The following is a 25,800-nucleotide window of genomic DNA, read 5'->3' on the forward strand; positions in this document are numbered from 1 at the left end:
GGAGGTGTATTGTAGAGTTCTGGGGTGGAGAGGGGGAAGCCATTCACACAGTATATGATGAATGCATACTATAGGGTTGCGATTTTCACACAGTATATGATGAATGCATACTATAAGGTTGCGATTTTTACAACATGCTTGGCAATATTCAGTGGCCCTGAAAATTATGCATCACAAGAAGGCTGTGTATTTCCCTTTTATTCATTAAGACTGTATAAATTTATATTCAAGTACCATCTCTGTGAAGCATTACAAATTCTCTATTCCCATTATACTAAGTTCATTATCTCCAAGTTTTAGATGTCTCAGCTATAAGCTAATGTTAACATCTGCGTTATAGGAGTTGTAGGGAGGAATTAAAGAATGGTAAATGTAAAATAACCAGTGCATTGCCTTCGTGTAATAGATACTCAATATTAATAGTTTTATATTCCTTCTTTATATGTGTCTTTGAATAGTGAGATTATAATTCTGTGTCTACCTCTCCTGCTGAAGCTCGAGATCCTCAAGATTGGAGACTTGTTTTCTTTGTTTACCCAATGTCTAATTCATAGCTAATACATATTAGCTATTCTATAAATATTTTTATATTTTATATATATATTTTATATTTTATATTATATTATATTTATATTTTATATTATATATTTATATATATTTATTATATATTATATATTTATTTATTTTATATTTTATTTTTTTAAATATTTTATATTTTATATTTATATTATATTTTCTTTGTTTAACCAATGTCTAATTCATAGCTAATACATATTAGCTATTCTATAAATATTTTTAAAGAATATAGTAAATATTATGACTAGACATTGAGTAACTAACCCAGTAAAATGAAGTAAATTGCTCATATTAGTGATTCCTACTTGTTTGTTTCCTCTCTTTAGTGGTGATGAGTTCCTCAACTTTCTTCTGAAATTAAACAAACAGTGTGGCCATTTAATAACAGCTGTACAGAATATCATAACTGAGTTGCCTGTAAATTCTCACAAGGTATTCTATAAAACTTGTTAAGAAAAGTATGAGTGCTGAAGAACATTCCAGATAATTTAGTGATAATTCTCTAAACAGTGGTCTGGTAAAATTGTAAGTCACATAAAATGTAAATAAGTCAATATGTTTAATTATTACTGCTTTATATACTAATTAATTAAAGAACTGTGTTCAAGTAAAGGAAAATGAGTTAGACCAAAAATTAAACTGATCTGTTAGGTTTTTTCCTAACATTTTATAAAGGGAAATGTTATATTCCCTTTAACATTTCTTAAAGGGAATATAGTTGTTTAAAATATAAAGTGACAGGAGACCCAAGTGAAAGTTGAAACAAAACAATGTGTTGAGTGTTATTAAAAACCATATCAATATAAGGTTTGTTAAAGAAGGAAAAGTTAAATAGAGAAAGTGTAAGTGACCTGAAAAGCAAACGTTTTTTGTAGAGTTTTTCATGTGATTTGGTTTTAACTATTTGTTTATAGTGAAAAATACTTAATGCACTTGTTTTCCTCTGATTTTTATGTAACAATAATATAGGAGTCTTATCATTCTTAAAACCTTCATGAATTTATTTGTTCACCATAAATTCTATTATTACTAAATATTAGTCTCCATAAAGTCATATATACATATATTTTATAAATGTATTCAAGAAACTGATGTGACTACATAAAATCACTAACTTCTTTTTGGCATCAGAATTTATCCTGAACAAAAATGCTTTTCAGTTTCATAATTTAATGGGTGAGAATACTGTGTAATTTTTGTAGATACAAAGTTATAAACTGTCATTTCCCATTCTTTAAAATGTGACTTTTGAAAATATTCACAGATAGTACTAGAATGGGCTTCTCCCCGGAATTTTACTTCAGTTTGTGAAGAACTGGTTAGTAATGTTGAAGATTTGAATAAAGAGGTCTGCAAACTAAAAGATTTAATTCAGAAGGTATGTATTTAATATTTTAAAAGGGGAAATGATACACAAATAATATGTCAGATGATGAAGCAGTTCTGACAAGAGCAACTTAAGCTCCCGCTAGACAAGTAGAAAAAGGAAAGAAAGAAGAAATATAAGAAACAAACTTTGTGGGTTATTATAGAAATGCAGACTAAAAGAACAAGATCTATGATTTTCATCTTTTAAATTAGCAAGGTAGGATGTGTCATCATACCCACTCCTGGGTATTCACCAAGTTGCTATTTTCATGTGAGACTGATGTCACAACCCCTTTCAGAAACAGTTTGGCAAGATGTGCCAAGAACCGTAAAAATATTTGTATCTATCAATAATTTAATGATTCCAAAATTGTATGTGCCATAATGTCCTATGGCAGGAGAATTATTTAACTAATTATGGTACACCCATTTGTTATAATGATATGCAGCCAAAAAAATATAATGAAAATCAAGTATTACCATGTTAAAGATGTGAAGTTATATTCTTTCTTACATATTAATTTGCAGATGAAAAATTATGAAAATGACATGTTTATCAGTTCTGTTGATGAGATAGGTTTTTAGATGAAATATTCTATTTTCTAGACGTTCTTAAAGAGTATGGGCTTTTTTTGGTGGTGTTTCTGTATTCATGTAGAACTATATATCTGGATTTAAGGACAGATGATTTTCCCTCCTCTTAAGAAAATTGGCTATAACAAGATCTAAGTTGCTGAAATCGGGAACTCTGTTGAAGATATGTAATAAAGGAAAACACTTTCATTTGACTCAAGAACTTACTTCTGAGTTCTCCTACTCTATTTAATATCTTTGGTGTCTATAATTTTTATGAAATAGCTGAAGTGAATGTCAGATTATTCTTTAAATTTGTATAGGTTCAACCCATAAGTCATTTGATATTTTCATTAATATTTTATCAGAAAAGGTTCTTCTCAAAATCAACTTTATACATGTTCCAGGTAATTTGTCATCCTAGCTAGGAACATGTGTTTGGTTAAAGGAGTCTTTTTTAAGTGAGTAGAAAATGGTGAAGCAAATTTTACAAAATAATAAGGGAATAAATAAATTTTAAATGGGCCAAATGAGCAGTATATCTCAGAATTCTTATAGACAATATCTCCTTTCTAGAGAAAGAGGCATCTTAGAAGTTGTATTATCTCTGTATATGTCAGGCAACTGTGCTACCCATTAGTCTCCTAACTACACTCCTTCCACTTCTGTGTTCCTTTAATCCAGACCACTCTTCAAACAAACTTTCTCATGTAAAAATCTAATTTTCTACTTTCTTAACTTGTTGACAACATGAGAATTATAGCACCAATCATCTTCACTACCTTCATCATCTTGAAGAAGTAAAGGAAAATCATATTGATTTTACGTAGCATGGTATTTTTCATGACGATCCAGGGGAAATTTGGATGGGCTATGTAAAGATACTTCCTGCAAAGCATCATCCTTTAATGTTTAGTGTAGGAAATTCCCCCAAGCCATCTTTCCTCAGGACTGGTAATTATTTGTTTTCTCCAAGATAAACTAAAAACATTTGGGGAGGGCAAAGAAGACTGAGATGAAATAAGAGAGAGAGGACAGGTTTTTTCCTAAAAAAATGAAATTAAGAAGCACTGCTTTAGGGGTAACTTTGACTCTAAAACATAAATAATTCAATCCGGTACCATGATATTTATTTTAATAATGTGTATCTATAAGGAGAAACCTTAGCTTTCTTTAGCTAAACATAAAGTCTTTTTTCTATGGCCTTCTCTACCTCAAATTTATATATTTCTATATAAGAACAAGCCTTGAAAATACATTTATTAGTTTATAATAATGGCAGATACAGTTCTTTGGTCAGGAAAGTCTTAATTTTTGAGCAAGCTTTATACTGGTTTTTCTGGATTAGTCTAAAGTAGTAATCACCATGAGATTTGATTTAGGGAACTGTGAAGGCTTCCAGATTTGGGAATATGCTATTATGCCTGTTAAGCTTATGATATTTCAGTTTACCAATAATAACTGAAGCAAATTTTTAAAAAATATGGGTTACCATAGATAAGTGTATGGAGGTAACATAGAGAGAGGGTAGGAGAGGTCAAGGCTAGACTTTAACACCACATCACTCTCTTTCAAAGCAACACAGTGACAGGCTCCTGTCAGAAAGGGTCATTCTAAGTAATTGGTTAATAAAAGGAATGGCTGTCTCGGGATTCAGTAAATGGAGCATCAGTGTCAAAAAGGAATCTGTTACTGAATGAAGCCATTTGGAAGTCAGGCCAAGAATACAGTATTAAGGAGATTGGCATTGAAGTCTGTTTTCTGCTGTAAATTTAAAATTAATTTTGCAAGCTTTTTAAATTAAATATTTACACTGTAGATTTTAGATGTAGTTATTCTTGCTAATGTTGGAAATATCTAAGTCACCACTCTAGCCCCGTATGTTTCTAGTATATATCACTCTATAAAAGTGCCTGATTCTTTTTATCTTTTAAAGATCTTTTGGCTTCTGCTCATTCTCCTCCTTCTGCTCCTCCCCCATCAACTATCTCTCTCTTCTTTCTCTCCTACACATACACACAACCCACACACATGGTTGGGGGGCCTTCTTTAGCAAGAGAGTTCTGTAGGAGTATTCAGAAACTGACTGGGTCATGTGCTTTCATTGCTAAGAAGTCCTAAAAGAGTCACTTAAGTTTTTGTTAGTATTTGTTCCTACAATTATATCTAAATAAAGGATTAAACTTCTAGCAATAGCATCAAATCCTCTAGTTTTTGATAAATTTTATGTATTATAGGTATAAGAATGGTTTACTTTTTTGTTAAGAAATCATTTAATATTTAAATACAGAGGGGGAAATAGCAATTATCATTGCTTGTAGGTAAAAATAGAAATATTCCAGGAACTTTATCTCTTGATAAAAAAATAATTTTACTGTGAAGTGTGTAAACCTGGTGATTCACAGACCTGTACCCCTGGGGATAAAAATATATGTTTATAAAAAATAAAAAAATTTAAAAAATGATTTTAAAATGTAATAATCTATCAAAGCATTTATTCTTAATGTGAAACTAATTCATCATGATGGGATCCTTGGCAAAAAAGATGGTTTTTTAAGACGTATGTGTTCACTTTAAATCTTCCATGGAAATCTTGCGGTGGCTGCCTCTACATCAACTGAATTGACATGGATATTTTATTTTTAAAAATCAAAGATATTTTTCAGTGTACTGTACATTAACTCTTTTCATTTTCTTATACTAAATATTAGTTGCAAAATGAGCGAGAAAATGATCCAACTCACATTCCATTAATGGAAGAAGTATCAACTTGGAATAGCAAAATCTTGAAGAGGACGGCTATTGCAGTATGCGGAGTTGGGTTGCTTCTTTTTGTTTGCAAGCTAACCTTGCAGAGAAAATAACCATAACATTTGTTTTGAATAATGTATGTATAATTCAAATTACCTACGAATGTTGCTTTTAACTATTTCTGGCACAGTAGAACTACATTATTTGTTGATACTCCATAGGAGAAATTATGATTGCATAGAGCAAAAAGTTTCTTTAGAAGATGGTTTGTCAGTTTGAGTTAAAAACATAATTTGCTATACTGTTATGTTAATTTTGATCAAGTAGTAAATTACAAGTGATTCTCAAGTTTGATTCTATGATTCTAAATCACATTCAAAACAAAAGTTTTATCTAATATTCTTTGACATTTAAAAGCAGTGTGGGGGCGCGTGGGTGGCTCAGTGGGTTAAAGCCTCTGCCTTCAGCTCAGGTCATGATCTCAGGGTCCTGGGATCCAGCCCCGCATTGGGCTGTCTGCTCGGCAGGGAGTCTGCTTCCTCTTCTCTCTCTGCCTGCCTCTCTGCCTACTTGTGATCTCTGTCTGTCAAATAAATAAATAAAATCTTAAAAAAAAAAAAAAAGGCAGTGTGTTCCTGTTTTTTAACTGTAGAGAATACACAGGTTGGCTACCAGAGGTGGGTGGGAGATGGGGGAAATAGTTGATGGGGCTTAAACAAGGCACTTATGATGAAAAAAATAAAATGATTTTTTAAAATGTTCCTTTGTCACAGTGAATCTTATACAAAATTTGTAAAATGTTCATAAGTTAGTACCCTTTTTTTAGTCCTTATTTTTCTCTTCCATTATTATAAGGAATTCATTTAAATTTTTTGGTTATATAACATTAGGAAATCAATAATTTTTTTAAATTATTTCAGAGAATGCAAAGGATAAGAATAAAATGTAAAAATTTTGTCTGTACTGTCATTTGCAAATATCTTCTCCCATTCCGTGGGTTGCCTCTTTGTTTTCTTGACTGTTTCCTTTGCTCTGCAGATGCTTTTGATTTTGATGAAGTCTCAGAAGTTTATTTTGGCTTTTGTTTCCTTTGCCTTTGGAGACATGTCTTAAAAGAAGTTGCTGTGGCTGATATCGAAAAGATTACTGCCTGTGTTCTCTAGGATTCTGATGGATTCCTGTCTCACGTTGAGGTCTTTTATCCATTTTGAGTTTATCTTTGTGTACGGTGTAAGAGAATGGTCGAGTTTCATTCTTCTACATATAGCTGCCCAGTTTTCCCAGTCTTTATTGAAAAGACTTTTTTTCCACTGTATATTTTTTCCTGGTTTTGTCGAAGATTATTTGACCATTGAGTTGAGGGTCCATATCTGGGCTCTCTACTCTGTTCTACTGGTCTATGTGTCTGTTTTTATGCCAGTACCATGCTGTCCTGGTGATCACAGCTTTGTAGTAAAGCTTGAAATCAGGTAACGTGATGTCCCCAGTTTTATTTTTGTTTTTCAACATTTCCTTAGCAATTCGGGGTCTCTTCTGGTTCCATACAAATTTTTGGATTATTTGCTCCAGCTCTTTGAAGAATACCGGTGGAATTTTGATCGGAATGGCATTAAAAGTATAGATTGCTCGGGACGCCTGGGTGGCTCAGTTGGTTAAGTGGCTGCCTTCGGCTCAGGTCATGATCCCAGCATCCTGGGATCGAGTCCCACATCTGGCTTCTTGCTCAGCAGGAAGCCTGCTTCTCCCTCTGCCTCTGCCTGCCTCTCTGTCTGCCTGTGCTCACTCTCTCTGACAAAAAAAAAAAAATAGATAGATAGATAGATAGATGGCTCTAGGCAGTATAGACATTTTAACAATGTTTATTCTTCCGATCCAAGAGCATGGAATGGTCTTCCATCTTTTTGTGTCTTCTTCAATTTCTTTCATGAGTGTTCTGTAGTTCCTCGAGTACAGATCCTTTACCTCTTTGGTTAGGATTATTCCCAGGTATCTTATGGTTCTTGGTGCTAGAGTAAATGGAATCAATTCTCTAGTTTGCCTTTCTATATTTTCATTGTTAGTGTATAAGAAAGCCACTGATTTCTGTACATTGACTTTGTATCCTGCCATGTTACTGAATTGCTGTATGAGTTCTAGTAGTTTGAGGGTGGAGTGTTTTGGGTTTTCCATATAAAGAATCATGTCATCTGCGAAGAGAGAGAATTTGACTTCTTCATTGCCAATTTGGATACCTTTTATTTCTCTTTGTTGTCTGATTGCTGTTGCTAGGACTTCTAATACTATGTTGAACAAGAGTGGTGAGAGTGGGCATTCTTGTCGTGTTCCTGATCTCGCAAAGGAAACAGTCAAGAAAACAAAGAGGCAACCCATGGAATAGGAGAATATATTTGCAAATGACAGTACAGACAAAAGGTTGGTATCCAGGATCTATAAAGAACTCCTCAAACTCAATACACACAAAACAGATAATCATATCAAAAAATGGGCAGAAGTGGGGCGCCTGGGTGGCTCAGTGGGTTAAGCCGCTGCCTTCGGCTCAGGTCATGATCTCAGGGTCCTGGTATTGAGTCCCGCATCGGGCTCTCTGCTCAGCAGGGAGCCTGCTTCCCTCTCTCTCTCTCTCTGCCTGCCTCTCCGACTACTTGTGATCTCTCTCTGTCAAATAAATAAATAAAATCTTTAAAAAAAAATGGGCAGAAGACATGAACAGACATTTCTCCAATGAAGACATACAAATGCCTATCAGACACATGAAAAAATGTTCATCATCACTAGCCATCAGGGAGATTCGAATTAAAACCACATTGAGATATCACCTTACACCAGTTAGAATGGCCAAAATTAGCAAGACAGGAAACAACATGTGTTGGAGGGGATATGGAGAAAGGGGAACCCTCTTACACTGTTGGTGAGAATGCAAGTTGGTGCAGCCTCTTTGGAGAACAGTGTGGAGATTCCTCAAGATATTAAAAATAGAACTTCCCTATGACCCTGCAATTGCACTACTGGGTATTTATCCCAAAGATACAGATGTAGTGAAAAGAAGGGCCATCTGTACCCCAATGTTTATAGCAGCAATGGCCACAGTCGCCAAACTGTGGAAAGAACCAAGAAGCCCTTCAATGGACGAATGGATAAGGAAGATGTGGTCCATATACACTATGGAGTATTATGCCTCCGTCAGAAAGGATGAATACCCAACTTTTGTAGCAACGTGGACAGGACTGGAAGAGATTATGCTGAGTGAAATAAGTCAAGCAGAGAGAGTCAATTATCATATGGTTTCACTTATTTGTGGAGCATAACAAATACCCTGGAGGACATGGGGAGTTAGGAGAAGGGTGTTGGGGGAAATTGGGAGGGGAGGTGAACAACGAGAGACTATGGACTCTGAAAAATATTCTGAGGGGTTTGAAGTGGTGGGGGGGTTGGAAGGTTGGGGGAACCAGGTGGTGGGTATTAGGGCACGGATTGCATGGAGCACTGAGTGTGGTACAAAAACAATACTGTTATGCTGAATATAAATTTTAAAAAATGATTTAAAATTTTAAAAAATGTAAAAATTTTGAATTATGGATTAAAAACTTAGGGAGAATATTTCAAATGTAAATTTAAAAAGAAAATTTAGAAAATAGTATAGAAAGCACAAAGTACCTTAAAATTTTTTATGTAATGCATCCATAGGAACTATGATATGTACTTTGACGGAGAGACAACACAAACAGGGGGAGAGGAAGAGGGAGAAGCAGGTTTCCTGCCAAGCAGGAAGCCCAATGCAGGGCTCGATCCTAGGATCCTGGGATCATGACCTGAGCTGAAGGCAGACACCCAACGACTGAGCCACCAGGTGCCCCTATGTGTAACATTCTTAAAGATGTTTTGAAACTGAGTAGCATGTGGCAAATAATTTCTCATATCAATCTAAAGAAATGTAATACATGGTTTTGGTTTTTCAAAATCAAGATGATGATACTCAGATTTTAAAAGTGAAGGTAAAAAAGGTCAGGCCCAATTTCACAGGAATATAATAGTTACATCTGGCTTGACTTACGACCATACTTAGAACAGATGCAGATCTACAGATCTACAACTGCTGAAAGGTAAACCCCAAGCAAAAGGAAAAAATTATAGAAAATAAGAGTAGCATAAGGAACTATAATTAGTGGTCATTTCTGCTCTTCTATGTATCAAAGCAGCAAGACTTACATCATTCCTTATCTGAGAATATACTCCACCATATATCACTGGAAGAAACTGGTGTCTGATGTTTTATCCTAAGTTCCATAGCAAGACGTTTTTTTTTTTTTTTCTGATACCCTGCAATTTAAATGGGCTCAAGACTTAGAACTAAACTAGACTAGGATAGAATAGGTTCTTCTTTCAACACAGATCATGTTTCACTCCTAGCACACTTAGGCAAACAGAAGTTAGTCAGTTTCCTTAAAAACAAAACAAAACAGACATACTACCTGATTATTTAACAGTTCTTTCACCTCAGCTTATCTTAAAGATGATCTTGTCTATGGCTGAATAGGTCATGGTCTTTTTCCTCTAATCAAACCAAACTGTATGCATCTCTCAAATACTAGCATGAACTATGAAATGCAAACTGATCAAATATTTGCTTTCCAAAGAGATTACTATAGTCCTTAAAATAGTGATCTGCCCCAATGTACTTCAACATAATTAGCTATTCAAGGAAAAGAAATACTGTAAAGTCCATTTTATCTGCATATTCTAAGTATGTTTTTACTTCCTTGACAAATATAGTATAATTTTCAGACTGAAAGTAAATAGGCCAACATTTGTTGTGATTAAATTGTTTCTTCAGGGGTGCCTGGGTGGCTCAGTCAGTTAAGTGTCTATCTTTGGCTCAGATCTTTATCCCCCATGGTCCTGGGACTGAGTGAGTCCCGCATCAGGCTACCTACCCAGCAGTGAGTCCTTCTCCTGCTCCTCCCCCTGCTTATGCTTTCTCTCTCTCTCAAATAAATCTTTTTTAAAAACTCCTTCTTCATGCATAAAGTATCAATAGAATAAATTAGATTTTCCTCATCACTTAAAAATTGCTAATTTTACCTAGAGTATAATAAGCCTCTTCCTACCCTCTTGACTTAATTATAGTGCTTTAACGTAAGAGGGGTGTGTCTTCTGAAATAGTCATTCTTTTACAGGACCGTACAAGTCATTTTTCTTCTCTTCTTAAAATAATTCCTACAGTGACCCTTCTAAAACCACACAGAAATGTAAATCAAGTGTTAATTCTATGCAGTTGAAAGTAGAAAAACTTTAATTAACTAGCATTTAATTTTGAATTAGTTGGGATCAAAAATGTTCCTATATCCTAGAATCAGCTTTGGAACTGAAATAATCCATTTAAAACACCTCTTTCAAAGAAAGATAAGCATGCATACTTGCCACTTTCCTTAAGTGGGGTGCTTAGTGCCACCTGGCAACTCTATTTGATTTCCCCAGTATGTCTACCAGCTTTCTCACTGGATAACTACTTAATGATTCTCTGTCCTCCAAGTTCTAAGACCTCCTGCTCATCTCACTCTTAAATGATGGTCTTGCTTTTTACTGCCCTTGAGAATAGAATTAGTTAAAGAAGAACTTCCAAACTGGGTTTCCTTTAGTTAGTTTTCCTTTAGTTTAGTCAACAGACTTTCTTGTAAAGGGCCAGATAGTCGATATGTTAGGCTTTATAGGTCGTGCGGTTTGTCACAACTTCTTAACACAGCTATTGCAGTGCAGAAGCACCTGTAGGCAATACGTAAATGAATGGAAGTGAGTGTGGTACAAGAAAATTTTACTTAGAAAAACAGGTGGTTGCCTAGATTTAGCCCCCCGAACCTGTAGTTCACCAATCTAGTTGAAGGTCACAGAGTTACAACTAAGAGTTATCTTAATTTATAGACAGCCTCTGCCTTTTGATTGTTTAATCCACCCACATTCCTGTTACTATTTGTATATTATTGGTATACTGGACAGAAATGTCTATCATTTTACTCTTGTTTTCTATATGACTTACATAGAAAAACATCTTTTAATGATTTTTTCACCGTATTTTTTAGTTATTTTCTTCATGGTTGCTCTAGGATTCACCACATGTACCTCTTAACATGTTGGAATCTCCTGAGACTTCTAAGTTCCTGGGCCCTTTTTAACTGTCTCCTTTTCTGATTATTCTGATAGGCTGTCTTCCACATTTGTTATTACACCCAACCCTCAGGTTCCACTAATTACTGATTGATTGCTCACATGGCATGCCCTGGGGCGTGAAGTGCCCAGCAGTCTGATTGTCAGATTTTGAGGTTTACCCCAACCAGGGGAGGACCCTTCTTAGCTGTTTCTTGCCCTCTGGTGAACTAGCTGGCCTCTGGTTTAGCTTGTTGCTCCTGATTAAGAATATGTATTGTATGGGGAACTGGGTGTTACACGCAAACAATGAATCGTGGAATACTAGATCAAAAACCAATGATGTACTGTCTGGTAAATAACATAATAAAATTTTAAAAAGTAATAAGCTATTGTCTTTGGGGCACCTGGGTAGCTCAGTGGGTTAAGCCTCTTCTCAGGTCATGATCCCGGGGACCTGGGACTGAGCCCTATATTGCACTGGGCTCTCTGCTCGGCGGGGAGCATGCTTCCTCCTCTCTCTCTCTGCCTGCCTCTCTGCCTACTTGTGATCTCTCTCTCTCTCTCTGTCAAATAAATAAATAAAATCTTAAAAAAAAAAATCTATTGTCTTTGAGGATGACCTTAGGCTTGATTTTCTCCACATTCTCTTTCAAATAAAGCCAGTGCCTTTGGGAAGAAGTTTCAAGCTCTCCTTACAGACAGATTCTACCCCTGGGCAGCAACTCTGAGCCACTTTCTGAGTGCTGGGTAAGGCAGTAGCCTCTGGTCTACTGGGTTGATTCTTACAACTCTGCCCTATAAGTGAGCTAGCCTGCAATTTCTGGGATCCACTCATTATCCTGTGGGGCTCAATGGAAGGATAAAGCCCTTAACTCAATCAGCTATGCACCTGAATTTAGCCACGTAAGCTCAGAGTTGGGGGAGCATAAGAAAACTGGTGGCTTGTCCAGATGAGATATGGTAATCCTTATTTGGTAACTTAAGGGAGAGGCAGCCCAGAGTGGAGCTCCTGCAAAGCTGAGCTGACTTGGGCTGCAAGGAGCAGGTTGTAAGGGAGAGAATGGATCCTGATTTAATATTCTTCCCGAGTTTTAGTAAATTTCCTTGTGTAAATGTTTTCCTCATTGCTTCTGAGCCCTTAGGACTCTTTCCAGAGACTTTAAATAAAGGTTGTATTTTTATAGCTTTTTCTAGCTTTTATTTGTTTCTCTGGGGAGTAATACCATGCTGCTCCTCACACTTTCATCCTGGCAGAGAAAATCCTTAACCAATATTTTCTAGGGTATCTGCTATGAGCTTAGTATAGTGCTTGGCCCAAAAGAGTGTACAAAATTTTTTTGAAGCCAGAAACATTAGCTAAATACCTCTCACGTAGGCTTTACCTAGTCCTAAGTTAGTATCACACAATGCCGAAAATTCTCAGAGCACCTAAAGTCTATTGGAAACAGAAGGGAAAGACCCACCTAGGCTTGACTAGGATACATTAGGGCTAGATAAATGATGGGTAAAGCAAAGCTACACTCTCAATTTTGAAAGCTTTCCTGTGGGAGGTATTTCGGCTAATACCTAAACTTAAATTTACTGCATTTAGTAAATACGGAAAACAGGCTATTTAAAATTCTAAAAGGGTATCACTCAGAAATTAAGCCAGTTACAATTTCAAGCACCAAAAGCAAAATCGAGTTTTGGTTTCTTTTACGGAATGATTTTAGAGTGAAACATTTTTTGATCTTAACACTGTGAAAGTTAATCTTTAAGAACACAGATAACCATGATGACTTCTGTTTGACTCCAAGTCACTCTGTCGCTGCTTAATAAATAATTTGTAGCTCTGTGGGGGTGGAAATAGGGTGGGGATTTTCTTTCTGGCACATCCACTAGTGAGTAATACATTTATTTCAAGTGCCAATATAAATGTTATACTGGACTTATGTGACACATTTGTTAGTTATTAGAGAAACCAATTCTAAGCCATTTGAGTAATGTTCTATTATATTTTTGTACCTGTAAGTTAAGACTATCTTATCAATATTCGAAACAAAATGAACAAATTTTTAATGCTGCATTACAGTATTTTCTTTATCATTAAATAAAATAAAATAAGGACATTTTCAGGAGTGGCACCATCTCTGAACTTCTCTCAATAAAATAATAATATCACCCTTTTCTTTTTGACTGATCTTTAATAATTGTTTCCATGAATTTTCTTCTTGGGAGTCTTTCAAACACTTTAATCTCTTACTTTTTTTCCTTTTGAAATCCATGTCACTGTTAACATGCTCCCTCTTCCTGCTCACCCCCTAACCTGTACCTCACCTCTCCAGTGCACATGAAATAGAAAGTAGCCTAGGTTCCTGTGCTGTTGTCATTAGTGTGTACATTCTTTGGGTCTTGATTTCCTCATCTGTAAAATAGATTATTTCTAAGACTGACTCAGAATGATGCCTTCTTCAGAAATACATTCAATTTGGAATTCTGAAAATAGAACAAAACCTCAGGGGCTTTACAAGAATCAGTATTTCCTAAGCAAATTGAACCCCTCTTGAGTGGTTTTGCTTTTGATCTCACATTCAGAGATCTAATGTATGAGAACTGATTTTAATTTTGGTTGCTGCCAATTTTATATTTTTGGCATAATTACTAGGAATGACATTTCAACTCATTCAATGATTACTGAGTGCTTAGTATGTGTAAGACATTATACCTTTATATTATATATTTTATATGAGATCAGAAAACCAAAATACATTATTATTAAGTGAGACAATAGGGTTACTGTTATTGCAAGGATGTAAGTGTTAAAACTGTGAAACTGCATCATAAGAACAGGTGTGGTTGAGTGGTTTATTTCTTTAATCAGATTCCCACACTTGAGAATATGGTGAAAGACTGACTTACCTTTCCTTGTGGGGTTAGGACTCAGCCTCAACTATGCCCGCCTATAAAACACAGTCACAGAAGGAAAACTGGCATAATTCCCAATATGTGAAATCTTTTAGAAAAGATTTAGACTGAATTTAAAGTAAATTTCTTCTCATCATGGATTCAGGCTCATTAATGTTAAACCAATTTGGGGAGTTACAGATGTATAATTTTTCCTGCCCCTAGTGTAAGGAATTAAAATGAGACCCCTAGAATCTTCAGTAGTAACCAGTCAGGGGTAATATTATAATTAATTTTCATATTAGTGGCAGTATTATAATATAGTCATGGTTAGCTGTAGCCAACCAAGACTGGACTTAAAATGGAGAAATGAAAAATTAAAGTTGTTACAAAAGTCCCTAAATCAGCTTCTAGATAAAATAGGAATGGCCTTATAGCATGAAAGAAAAAGATGCAGATTTTGTTCTTAGTAAGGTTTTGGTTCCTTAAGTGGCTTCTGTGATGTGGTTCCTAGATCTCCCTTTAGGAGTAAAAGACTTACTGCCCCAGCCGCTGTGAGTGCAGGGAGCAGACAGGCCTCTATGGGAGTTTTTTCCAGTAAAGCAAACTGCCTTCCCCAGAGCAACAGCTTCCCTGAAGCTACTTCCAGGGATGGCTAATCAACCTAGGGGTTTAAAGGTCCCACCTACAGGAGACCTCATCCCAACTCAAGATAACCCTAAACGACCACCCCGCTGCAGAGCTCCTGGTAGGCATGGCTGAAGTCTTCAGTGAGGCTGTGATCTCTCTCCAATCTGTCCACTCCTGCCTCCTCCCTTCCCTTGCACAGGTGTTGCTCTCTGGAGCATTCCCAAAGAAATGTCCAGTATGCTAATCTTCACCTCAGTATCTGCTTCCTAAGGACCCCAGCTGTCACCAGCAGTGCCTTGTATAAGTCATGAAATACATGATTATTATTAATAATTTTTTTCTCTGAAACTTAGTTTCCTAATTTGAAAAATAAAGATTATCCTGAGCTAGGGTTGTTGTTAAGAATGTTCATTGTAGTGACATAGAAGGGGTTGTAGAGTTTTATAATTAGAAGATTTGTGGCCAGGCAGACTTGTATACCTGTTTCAGCTCTGCCTCTTACTAGCTGTGCAGCTTTTAGAAAGCTAGCTAAGCCCTCCAAGTCTCTGCCTCTTCATCTATGACATGAACATAACAATAATAATCATACTGAAAAATTATCTTCAACTGGGCATTTACTATATGCCAGTCATTTATCCAATTTAATTTTCAATAAACCTATTGAATTAAACCTGTAAGTTTGTTACAAGGATTAGTGAACTAAGGTTTATAATTTTCTACAATGTCTAGTATATGCCATACATTAAATAAATGGTAGCCTATAATTTGTTATTACTCATCTAAAGCATTTATTACAGTGCCTTACATACAAAAAAATGATACTCTACCTGAGGAAAAAAAGTCATATTTTTCTAATTGCCAGGACCATACTTTTGTTTGAGAGAAATATTTTCTATCATGTAATGTTATGTAACTAAAAATACTTAAATTGTCTAAACTGACAGAGATGTATTCACAATCTACAAGATACAGTTAGTAGGTATTACAGATGATAAATTATTTGGTAAGAGTCCCTTTATTTCCCCCTTTCCCTTTGTATCAGGTTGTACCATACTCAAATACAGAGGGGTGCAAGCAGCCACAAATCAGAAGTAGAAACCATTGGTCTATAAAGCCAAGCTTATTAAACTCTCTTGTCATAGTGGAGAAACCTGGAGTTTGTATTCTTACTGTCCCATACAGATGAAGACTGGATGGTGTAAGGTGGTGTGTGACTCAGTTGTGGTCAGACTGTCAGCTTGATACCTGCCCTAACACACTTTTACCTTCCCAAGTCACAGAGGACCTCATCTCCCTGAAACATTTTATACACCAAAGGAGGTGCCAGAGTTTATCCACCTGAACAGTACACATTTTCTCAGGTGTTTATTCATTAAATTCACCTGACTAGAAAGATATTTACTCATTTCATGTCTATTTGAAAACTACCACTAAAGATATGGGAAAATCCAAGTTAACTGAATTGGCAAATAATCTGAAGTGATAGAATTTTAAGCACAGATATGGGACTGCTACCAAATACCTAGAAGCCATAAAAGGGAGCCATCCACTAAGAACAATGAAAGAACCCTCCTTGTACATATCCTGGTCTAGCTGCATCCTCTCTAGATAGTCTGACTCTTCAATGTGAGAAAAATAATCTCGTCTTCGATTAAATCACTGTGGTTGAGTTTTCTGTTAATGGTGCCAAAACTATTCCCAACTAATACAGGGTTATATGTATGTTGTCTCATCCTACAATTTGCTTCTTCCCTCAACATTGCTTTCCAATGCATCCATGTTAAAAAGCAAAGATGTAATTAATTCCTTTGAACGGTTGTATAATATTTCATCCTATGTCCATCCCACATTTTACCAACCTGGCCCCCCACTGATAGAGTTTTGAGTTATTTTGGATTTATCCTCAACAGTATTACTGCACATGCTTGTGTATGTCTTTATATATACATGACAAAGTTTCTTTAGCTATATTTAGCAGTGGAATAGCTAGTTGTAGGGCACAGATATTTTCAATATCATTAACTATTGATGTTGCCAGGTGTTTCTGTTTGCCCCTCTAGATCTTCTCTCACCCTAGACCACCCTGGAAAACTAAATCTATGAACCACATCAAAAGACCTTTAAACTCTTGGTTGGATTTATCCAATGGAGAACCCCAGTGGAATATCTGAAGTAGAGCAAGGTTCATGTATTAATTCACCTGGCTCTCCTCCCTGCAAGACTGCTGTCTGTGACCCTAACTGAAGGGGACTGCACCTCGACAAGATTCACATCTTCTGGGTTCCAGGAACCTTCACTTCCTGTTCCTTCCAGTCTGAGAGTGGTAACAGCTCCTCTGCCTACACCTTCAAAAATAGTATCTTTGTAATCAAACCTCCTTGTTTCCAGGTGAGAGCCTTACTACATCATTCCTACTCTACTCTTCAAGGAGCCTATATTAATTTACAGACCTATCAGCAGTCTATGAGTATCCATTACTTATCCCATAGCCATACCTACACTTAATATTAACTGACTTAAACTTCTTCCTATATGATGGCTTCAATAAAGCTGATTGTTTCTGTTTTATCTTGTACTTTTCTGATTACTAGTGATGGACAATACACATGGAGCATTCTCCAGGATAGATCATATATTAGTCCACAAAACAAGTCTTCATAAATTGAAGAAGACTGAAATCATATCAAGCATTTTTCCAACCATAAATGGTATGAACGTAGAAATCAATTGCTTTAAGAAAACTGGAAAATCCACAAATACATGGCTATTAAACATCATCCTACTGAAAAAATGATAGGTCAAAGAAGAAATCTAAAGAGAAATCAGAAAATAGAAAATATCCCAGGACCAATAACAATGGAAATAGAACATACAAAACTTATAGGATGCAGCCAAAACAGCTGAAGAGAAGTTCATAGTGATTATGCCTACATCAAGAAACAAGAAATTTTATATCTCAAGGAACTAGAAAAAGAAGAACAAAGCCCAAAGTTAGTGAAAGGAAGAAAAAAAAGAAATAAATAAATGAAATAGAAACTAAAAAGACAATAGAAAAGATTAATGAAACTAAGAGCTGTTTCTTTGAAAAGATAAACAAAATTAACCAAACTTTAGACTCACCAAGAAAAAAGAACTAAAAATTAGAAATGAAAGAGGAGATGTTATAACTGATACCACAGAGATACAAAGGATCATGCAAGTCCCATGAATAATTATGCACCAACAAATTAGAAAACTTATAAGAAATAAATGAATTCCTAGAAACATACAACATACTAAGACTGAGTCATGAAGAGAAAATCTCAGCAGACCTACTACTGGGTAGGATATTGAATCAGTAGTCCAAAACTTCCCAACAAACAAAAGTCCAGATCATATCAATTTACCAGGGCATTCTAGCAAACATTTAAAGATTAATTACTATCAATCCAACTCAAATTCTTTAAAAAAATAGAAAAGGAGGGAACACTTCTAAACTTATGAGGTCAGAATTATCCTGATACAAAAATAGAACAAGGTCACTACTAGAAAAGAAATTACAGGCCAATATCCCTGATGAACAACGGTGTAAAAACTCTCAACAAAATATTAGCTAACTGAATATAATAATACATTAAAAGGATCTCACATGATGATCAATTTGGATTCATTCCAGGATGCAAGGATATTTCAACATGCATAAATCAAAGTGATGCATCACATTAACAAAATGAAGAATTTAAAAAATCATAATTATCTCAAGAGACAGAGAAAAAGCATTTGACAAAATTCAGCATCCATTTCTGATTTAAAATTCTCAACAAAATGGGTAGAGAGGAAATGTACCTCAACACAATAAAGACCATATGTGACAAACCACAGAAGCTGTGTACTCAATAGTGAAAAAATAAAAGGGTTTCTTCTAAGACAAAGATGTCTACTCTTGCCACTTTTATCCCATATAGTACTGGAAATCCTACGTGGAGCATTAGGCAAGAAAAAGTCATCAAGGAAAAAGTCACCAAATCAGAAAGAAAGAAAGCACCTGACTTGATATTATACATAAAATACCCTACAGACTCCACCAAAAAAACTGTTAGAATAATTTTTTAAAAGATTTTTATTTATTTATTTGACAGAGATATAGCGAGAGAGGGAACACAAGCAGGGGGAGTGGGAGAGGGAGAAGCAGACATCCTGCTGAGCTGGGTGCCGGAAGAAGGGCTCGATCCCAGGACCCTGGAGCTGAGCTGAAGGCAGTGACCTGAGCTGAAGGCAGATGCTTAACAACTGAGCCACCCAGGCGCCCTTAGAATAAATTAAATCAGTAAAATTTCAGGTTATAAAATCAATATATAAAAGTCAGTAACATTTCTATACACTAGTAATGAACTACCAGGAAGAGGATTACAAAAACAATCATATTACAATTGCATTAAAAAGAATAAAATACCCAGGAATAAATTTAACCAAGGAGATTAAAAACATGTACACTAAACACTAAGACAATGATGAAAGAAATTGAAGAGGGCATAGTAAATAAAAAGCTATTTCATGTTCATGGATTAGAAGAATTAACACGTGGAAATGTCCGTGCAAACTAAAACAGTCTATAGATTCAGTGCAATCCCTATCAAAATTCTAATGGCATTTTCACAAAAATAGAACAATCCTAAAATTTGTATGGAACCACAAAGACTGTAAGTAGCCAAACAATCCTGAGAAAGAATAGAGCTAGAGACAGCACACTTACTGATTCCAAACTGTATTAAAAGGCTATAGTAACCAAAACAATGATTTTGGCATAAAAAGCACGTAGACCAATGGCACAAAATATAGGGCCCAGAAATAAACCTACACATGTTTGGTCAATTAATTTACAACAAATAAGACAGGGGTATACAAAGGGGAAAGGATGGTCTCTTCAATCAGTGGTATTGGAAAAACTGGATAGCCACACACAAAAGAATGAAATTGAGCTCCTATCTTACAGTTTTCACAAAAATCAATTCAAAATGGAATAAAAGCATGAATGTAAAACATGAAACCATAAAACTCCTAGAAGAAAACATAGGTGGTAAGCTCTTGGTGATGACTTTCTGGATTTGACAACAAAAGCAAAGACCATAAAAGCAAAAATAAATAAGAAGACTACATCAAACTAAAAAGGTTTGGGACAGCAAAGGAAACTGTCAGCAAAGTGACAAAAACAACTTACAGAATGAGAGATGTGACTTATCTCATAAGGAATTAATACCCAAAATACATGAAGAACTTATGCAACTCAAAAGGAAAAAAATCCAATTAACAAATGAAAAAAATATACCTTTAATAGATATTATTCCAAGGAAGACACACAGATGGCCAACAGGTATAGGAAATAAGCTCAACATCACTAATCAGGGAAATGCTAATCAAAACCACAGTGAGATATTACCTTACACTTATTGTAATGGCTAATATCAAAAAAAGACAAGAAATAAGTGTTAATGAGGATGTGAAGAAAAGGGACCCCTGTACACTATTTGCGTGAATGTAAACCGGTACAGCCACTATGGTAAACAGTATGGGTGTCCCTCAAAAAATAAAATTGGAGGGGCGCCTGGGTGGCTCAGTGGGTTAAAGCCTCTGCCTTCGGCTCAGGTCATGATCCCACATGGATCGAGCCCCACATCGGGCTCTCTGCTTAGCAGGGAGCCTGCTTCCCTTTCTCTCTCTCTGCCTGTCTCTCTGCCTACTTGTGATCTCTGTCAAATAAATTAAAAAATCTTAAAAAAATAAAACAAAATAAAATAAAATTGGAACTACCATATGATCCAGCAATTTCACTTCTCAGAATTTATCCAAAGGAAATTAAATCACTATCTCAAAAAGATATCTGCACTCCCATGTTCCTTGCAGCATTATTCACAATGCCCAAGACATGAAAACAACCTAAGTGTCCATTAAGAAATAAAGTGTGTGTGTGTGTGTGTGTGTGTGTGTGTGTGTGTGTGAGAAAGAGAGAGAGAGAGATGGAATATTATTCAGCCATTAAAAATAAGGAAATCTATGGGGTGCCTGGGTTGCTCAGTGGGTTAAGCCTCTGCCTTCAGCTCAGGTCATGATCCTGAGATCAAATGAGGTCCTGGGATCAAGTCCCACATCTGGCTCTCTGCTTGGCAGGGAGCCTGCTTCTTCTTCTCTCTCTTTCAGCCTGCCTCTCTGCCTACTTGTGATCTCTGTCTGTCAAATAAATAAATAAAATCTTAAAAAAAAAAAATAAGGAAATCTAGTCTTTCGCAACAACATGGATGGACCTCGAGATCATTATGCTAAGTGAAATAAGTCAAAGAAAATACTGTATCATTATGTATATGTGGAATCTAAATTTTTTTTAAATGACTCAGAGATACAGCAAACAGACTGGTTGCCAGTGATGTGTTGAGGAGCAGATAAAATGGGTATAGAGGGTCAAAAGGCACAAACTTCTAGTTATAAGATAAATCAATCCTAGGGATGTAGCATACAACACAGAGACTATAGTGAACTACATTGTATTGTATATTTGAAAGTTGTTATACAATAGAGCTTAAGTGCTCTCACCACAAGAAAAAAATAATTTTAACTACATGTGGTGATGGACATTAACTAAATTTATTGTAATCATTTTGCAATATATACATACATCAAATCATTAAGTTGTACACTTAAAATTAGTTATATGTTAATCTATTTCAATTTTTAAAAGCATACATTTAGGTGGAATATTAGTCATAAAAAAGAATGAAATCCTGCCATTTGAAACAACATGAAAGAAGTCAGAGAAAGGCAAATACCATATGATTTCCTTGTCCATGGAATTTAAGAAATAAAACAAAGAGAAAAAGACCAAAAAAAAAAGAAAAAAGAAAAAACAGACAAATATAGAGAACAAACTGGTGGTTGCCAGAAGGGAGGTAGACAGGGGATGGGTGAAAGAGATGAAGGAAATTAAGAGCACACGTTGTGATGAGCCCTGAGTAACATGTAGAATTGTTAAATCATTATATTGAACACCTGGAATTAATAAAATACTGTATATTAATTATACTTGAATTTATTAAAAAAATAGATAACATTTTTTAAAAAGCACTAATTTGGGGGGCAGGCAGTATGTTATGTAGCAATAGACAAATGGAAAAGTTATTCATTTTATTATTTCTTTATTAGTTAACCCAGAGATTACAATATTTATTCTTGACTTAGAATATGTATGCAACATGGTTTCATAATCATGCCTTTTTATTTAGTTCATGTATTTTCTAATATCTTTTGAGACTTCTTTGACCTATAGATTATTTAGATGCATGTTGATTAATTTCCAAAAGTTCAGAGATTTCCTTGATTTCTTTCCCTCACTGATTTTCCATTCCATTCCATTTCAATCAGAGATCATATTTTGTATAATTTCACTTCTTTTAATTTGCTAATGTTTATTACCCAGCATATCATCTTCATGAATATCTCATGTTCAGTTGAAAAGAACGTATATTCTGCTGTTGTGGAGTGACATTCTATAAATAACCACATTCAATCTGTTGATGGTATTTTTGAGTTCTGTATCTTGCTACTTTTCTGCATTAGCAAGAATTGTCTGCTCACTGCTAATTGTCTGCTCGTTCTGCCAACTCCTGAGAAGAGAATGTCGATATCAACTATGATTGTTAATTTGTCTGCTTTTTCTTCAGTTTGGTCAATTTTTGCTTCATAAGTTTTGCAAGCCTGTTGTTTGGCACATACACATTTAGTATTGTATTTCTTCTGGGTAAATTGACCCTTTTATAATTATGTCTTGTCCCTCATTATCTCAGGTAAATGTTTTTGCTCAGATACCTACTTTGATACTACATGGCTACTTCATCTTTTAGTGTTTACATGATGTATCTTCTAGCCTTCTCTTTTTTTATCTACCTGTATTATTACATTTGAAATGAGTATTTGAAATGAATTTCTTCGAGACCCAGCATATAGTTGGGTTTTATGTTTTTATTTATTCAAATTTTAAATTTTTATGTTGAAACCATATATATTTTATATAATTATTAGTATGTCTTGATTTTTAGCTACCATTTAATTATTTGTCTCTTAGTTTTGTTTTTCATTGCTCTGGTCTGCTCTCTTAAATTATTTGAACATTTTAATTTTTTTTGTTCTTTGCTATATCTCTGTATGGTCATTGTTATGGGGATTATATTATATATGTATAACTTTTTACAGTTGATTCTAAAATAAGCATTTTACAACTTCATTTGGAATGTAGAAAGTTATCACCATATAAAGTACATTTACTCTCCTCACTTGATACTGTAGTTTCTTATGTATTATATCTACACACAATGAAAACACTATTAGACTTTTCCCTTTTTTGCCTTCAATCATCAAACGTGTTTTAAATACCTGGAGAGAAGAAGTTGTTTATAACATTTACCCAGCTATTTATCATTTCTCTTGCCTTTCCTTCATTCCAGGTTTTTCAAGTTTTCTTCTTATATCATTTCCCTTTTGTCTCAAGAAATTCTCTTAGCATTTATTTTAAACAGGTCTGCTGACAGTGAATTCTTCATCTTCATCTGAGAGTCTTTATTTCACTTTCATTAATGAAGGATATTTTCATTGTATATAGAATTCTGGGCTGAGGGTTCTTTTCCTTCAGAGCTTTAAAAAATATTGTTTAGAGCATCTTGGTGGCTTAGCCCATTAAGCGTCAGACTCTTGATTTCACCTCTGCTCACGATCTCAGAATCCTGAGATCCAGCCCTGAGTGGGGCTTCCCACTCAGCTTGGGATTCTCTCTCTCCCGCTGCCCCCCACCCCGGCTTGTGCATGCAGGCTTGTGCTCTCGCTCTCTCCTAAATAAATAAAATCTTGGGGTGCCTGGGTGGCTCAGTCATTAGACATCTGCCTTCGGCTCAGGTCATGATCCCAGGTTCCTGGAGTCGAGTCCCGGATTGACCTCCCTGCCCAGTGGGAAGCCTGCTTCTCCCTCTCCTACTCCCACTGGTTGTGTTCCCTCTCTCGTATCTCTCTTGGTCAAAGAAATAAATAAATAAATCTTGAGAAGTAAATAAATAAATAATAAATAAATAAAATCTTTAAAAAATAAATAAAAATAAAAATATTGTTTGATTTCCTTCTGCTTTCTAAGCTTATAAGATTTTATCTTTGCCCTTAGCTTTTAGCAGTTTTATTCTGACGTGTCTTGGCATGGATCTCTTTGAGTTTATCCTGTTTGGGTTTTGCTGAGCTTTTAGAATCTCCAGATTTGACAAAATTTAGGAAGGTTTTAGCCATTATTTTTGCAAATATTTTTTGTTGCAATGGGATATTTCTCATCTCCTTCTAGGATTCCATGACATACTACACCTTGTAGAATTGTTCCACAGATCACGAAGGCTTTGTTCATTTCCTTTCAATCTCGTTTTTAGGGCTAGATAATTTCTACTGATCTGTCTTCATGTTCACTCACACTTTCATCTCCATTTTGCTCTTGGTCTTGGCTAGTGAGATAAATACTTCAATATATCACTGTAAAATTGTGCACATTTTGGTTCTAAAACTTCTATGTTGTTACTCTTTCTGTTTTCTGTTTCTTTGCTGGTATTTTCTATTATCCATTTGTTTCAAAAGTATTCATCCTGGGGTGCCTGGGTGGCTTAGTCAGTTAAGTATCTGCCTTCAGCTCAGGTAATGATCTCAGGGTCCTGGAACTGAGCCCCATGTCCAGGCTCTCTGTTCAGTGGGGAGTCTGCCTATGCCCCTCTCTCTGCTCATGCTCTCTCTCTCAAATAAATAAATAAAATCTTCTTTTAAAAAAAAAGTATTCACCCTTACTTCTTGACACATTTTCATAATTACTGCTTCAAAAGTCTCTGATCATTTCCAACGCCTGTGTCATTTAGGAATTCTTGTCTGTAGATTATCTTCTCCTACATGATTTGGATTTTTCTTGGTTCTTTGTATCCCAAGTAATTTTTATTGTATCCTGGACATTTTGAATAGATCATTAGAAGACTCTGGGTCTAGATTAAGTCCTATGGAGGTTGCTGATAGTCTTGTTTCAGCACACAATCAATCCAATTGGGTTCAAGCTAAAAACTCTGACCAGCTTTCTGTAGCTTCATGTTCTGAAGTTATTTCAATTTTCAAAGCCTTTGCAATGATATTCATGCCTGTCTCACACATATAAAACATAGGGGTATGTCTGGGACCTAGGAGGTAGTCTGTCTCATAGTTCTGTTCTCAAAGTCTTTGGTATGATATTTAGAGTCAGATCCCATGTGTACAGCTTGAAATAGGCACAAGAGTTCACATACAACGTTAAGGGTCTCTTTTCCAATTCCTCATTCTCTCTGACTTCCCAGATATTTTCTGGTTCTCAAGGGCTCACCTTCTTGGTTCATTGGCCAGAAACTGCCTTTAGTTATCTCACTCTGCCATTTACTTTTGTGACTATCCCCATTTCTGGAGCCACACAACAGAAGAGAAAGGAAGAGAAGAAAAAATGGCAATGGAATTTTGTCCTGCTTTCTTGAGACCACAACACCCCTTTTTGGAGAGGAATTTTCCCATCTGTCAGAGTTTTAGGCACATGTGGGCTCTCACTGTTGCTACTGTCACTACTGCCAACACCAAAATGTGACTTTTCAGGAGACCCAGATTTAAGAGATATAGGGTAGAGGAATAGCACTGAAGGGATTTCTCCCACTCTCTGGTATATTAGGAGTCTCTTTTAGACTCCTTGAATCAAAACCAGAGGGCTTCTCTGGAGACTTCTCCTGTAGGTCCCTCTATTCATAGAAGGTACCCACTTAAAGGGTTTGACTACCTTGAGTCCAGGCTTCAGGATACCAGAGGAATTACAAAGTAAGAAACTCTTCA

The 25,800-nt window shown here is 35.6% G+C and overlaps 1 protein-coding gene across 1 annotated transcript in view; it reads left to right on the forward strand.

The window, feature by feature from the left end:
- Positions 1-5,891, forward strand: part of ASZ1 (ankyrin repeat, SAM and basic leucine zipper domain containing 1) — a 56,475-nt gene extending 50,584 nt beyond the window's left edge. Inside the window, exons 11-13 of the mRNA XM_082692518.1 lie at positions 903-1,008; positions 1,841-1,954; positions 5,229-5,891. Of these exons, the coding sequence (XP_082548644.1) occupies positions 903-1,008; positions 1,841-1,954; positions 5,229-5,381 (373 nt within the window). The 3' untranslated portion in view covers positions 5,382-5,891. The remainder of the gene's footprint in view (positions 1-902; positions 1,009-1,840; positions 1,955-5,228) is intronic.
- The last annotated feature ends 19,909 nt before the right edge of the window (positions 5,892-25,800 follow it).

Source organism: Mustela nivalis (genome assembly GCF_964662115.1).
Source record: "Mustela nivalis genome assembly, chromosome: 12".
Classification (NCBI taxonomy): Eukaryota; Metazoa; Chordata; class Mammalia; order Carnivora; family Mustelidae; genus Mustela; species Mustela nivalis.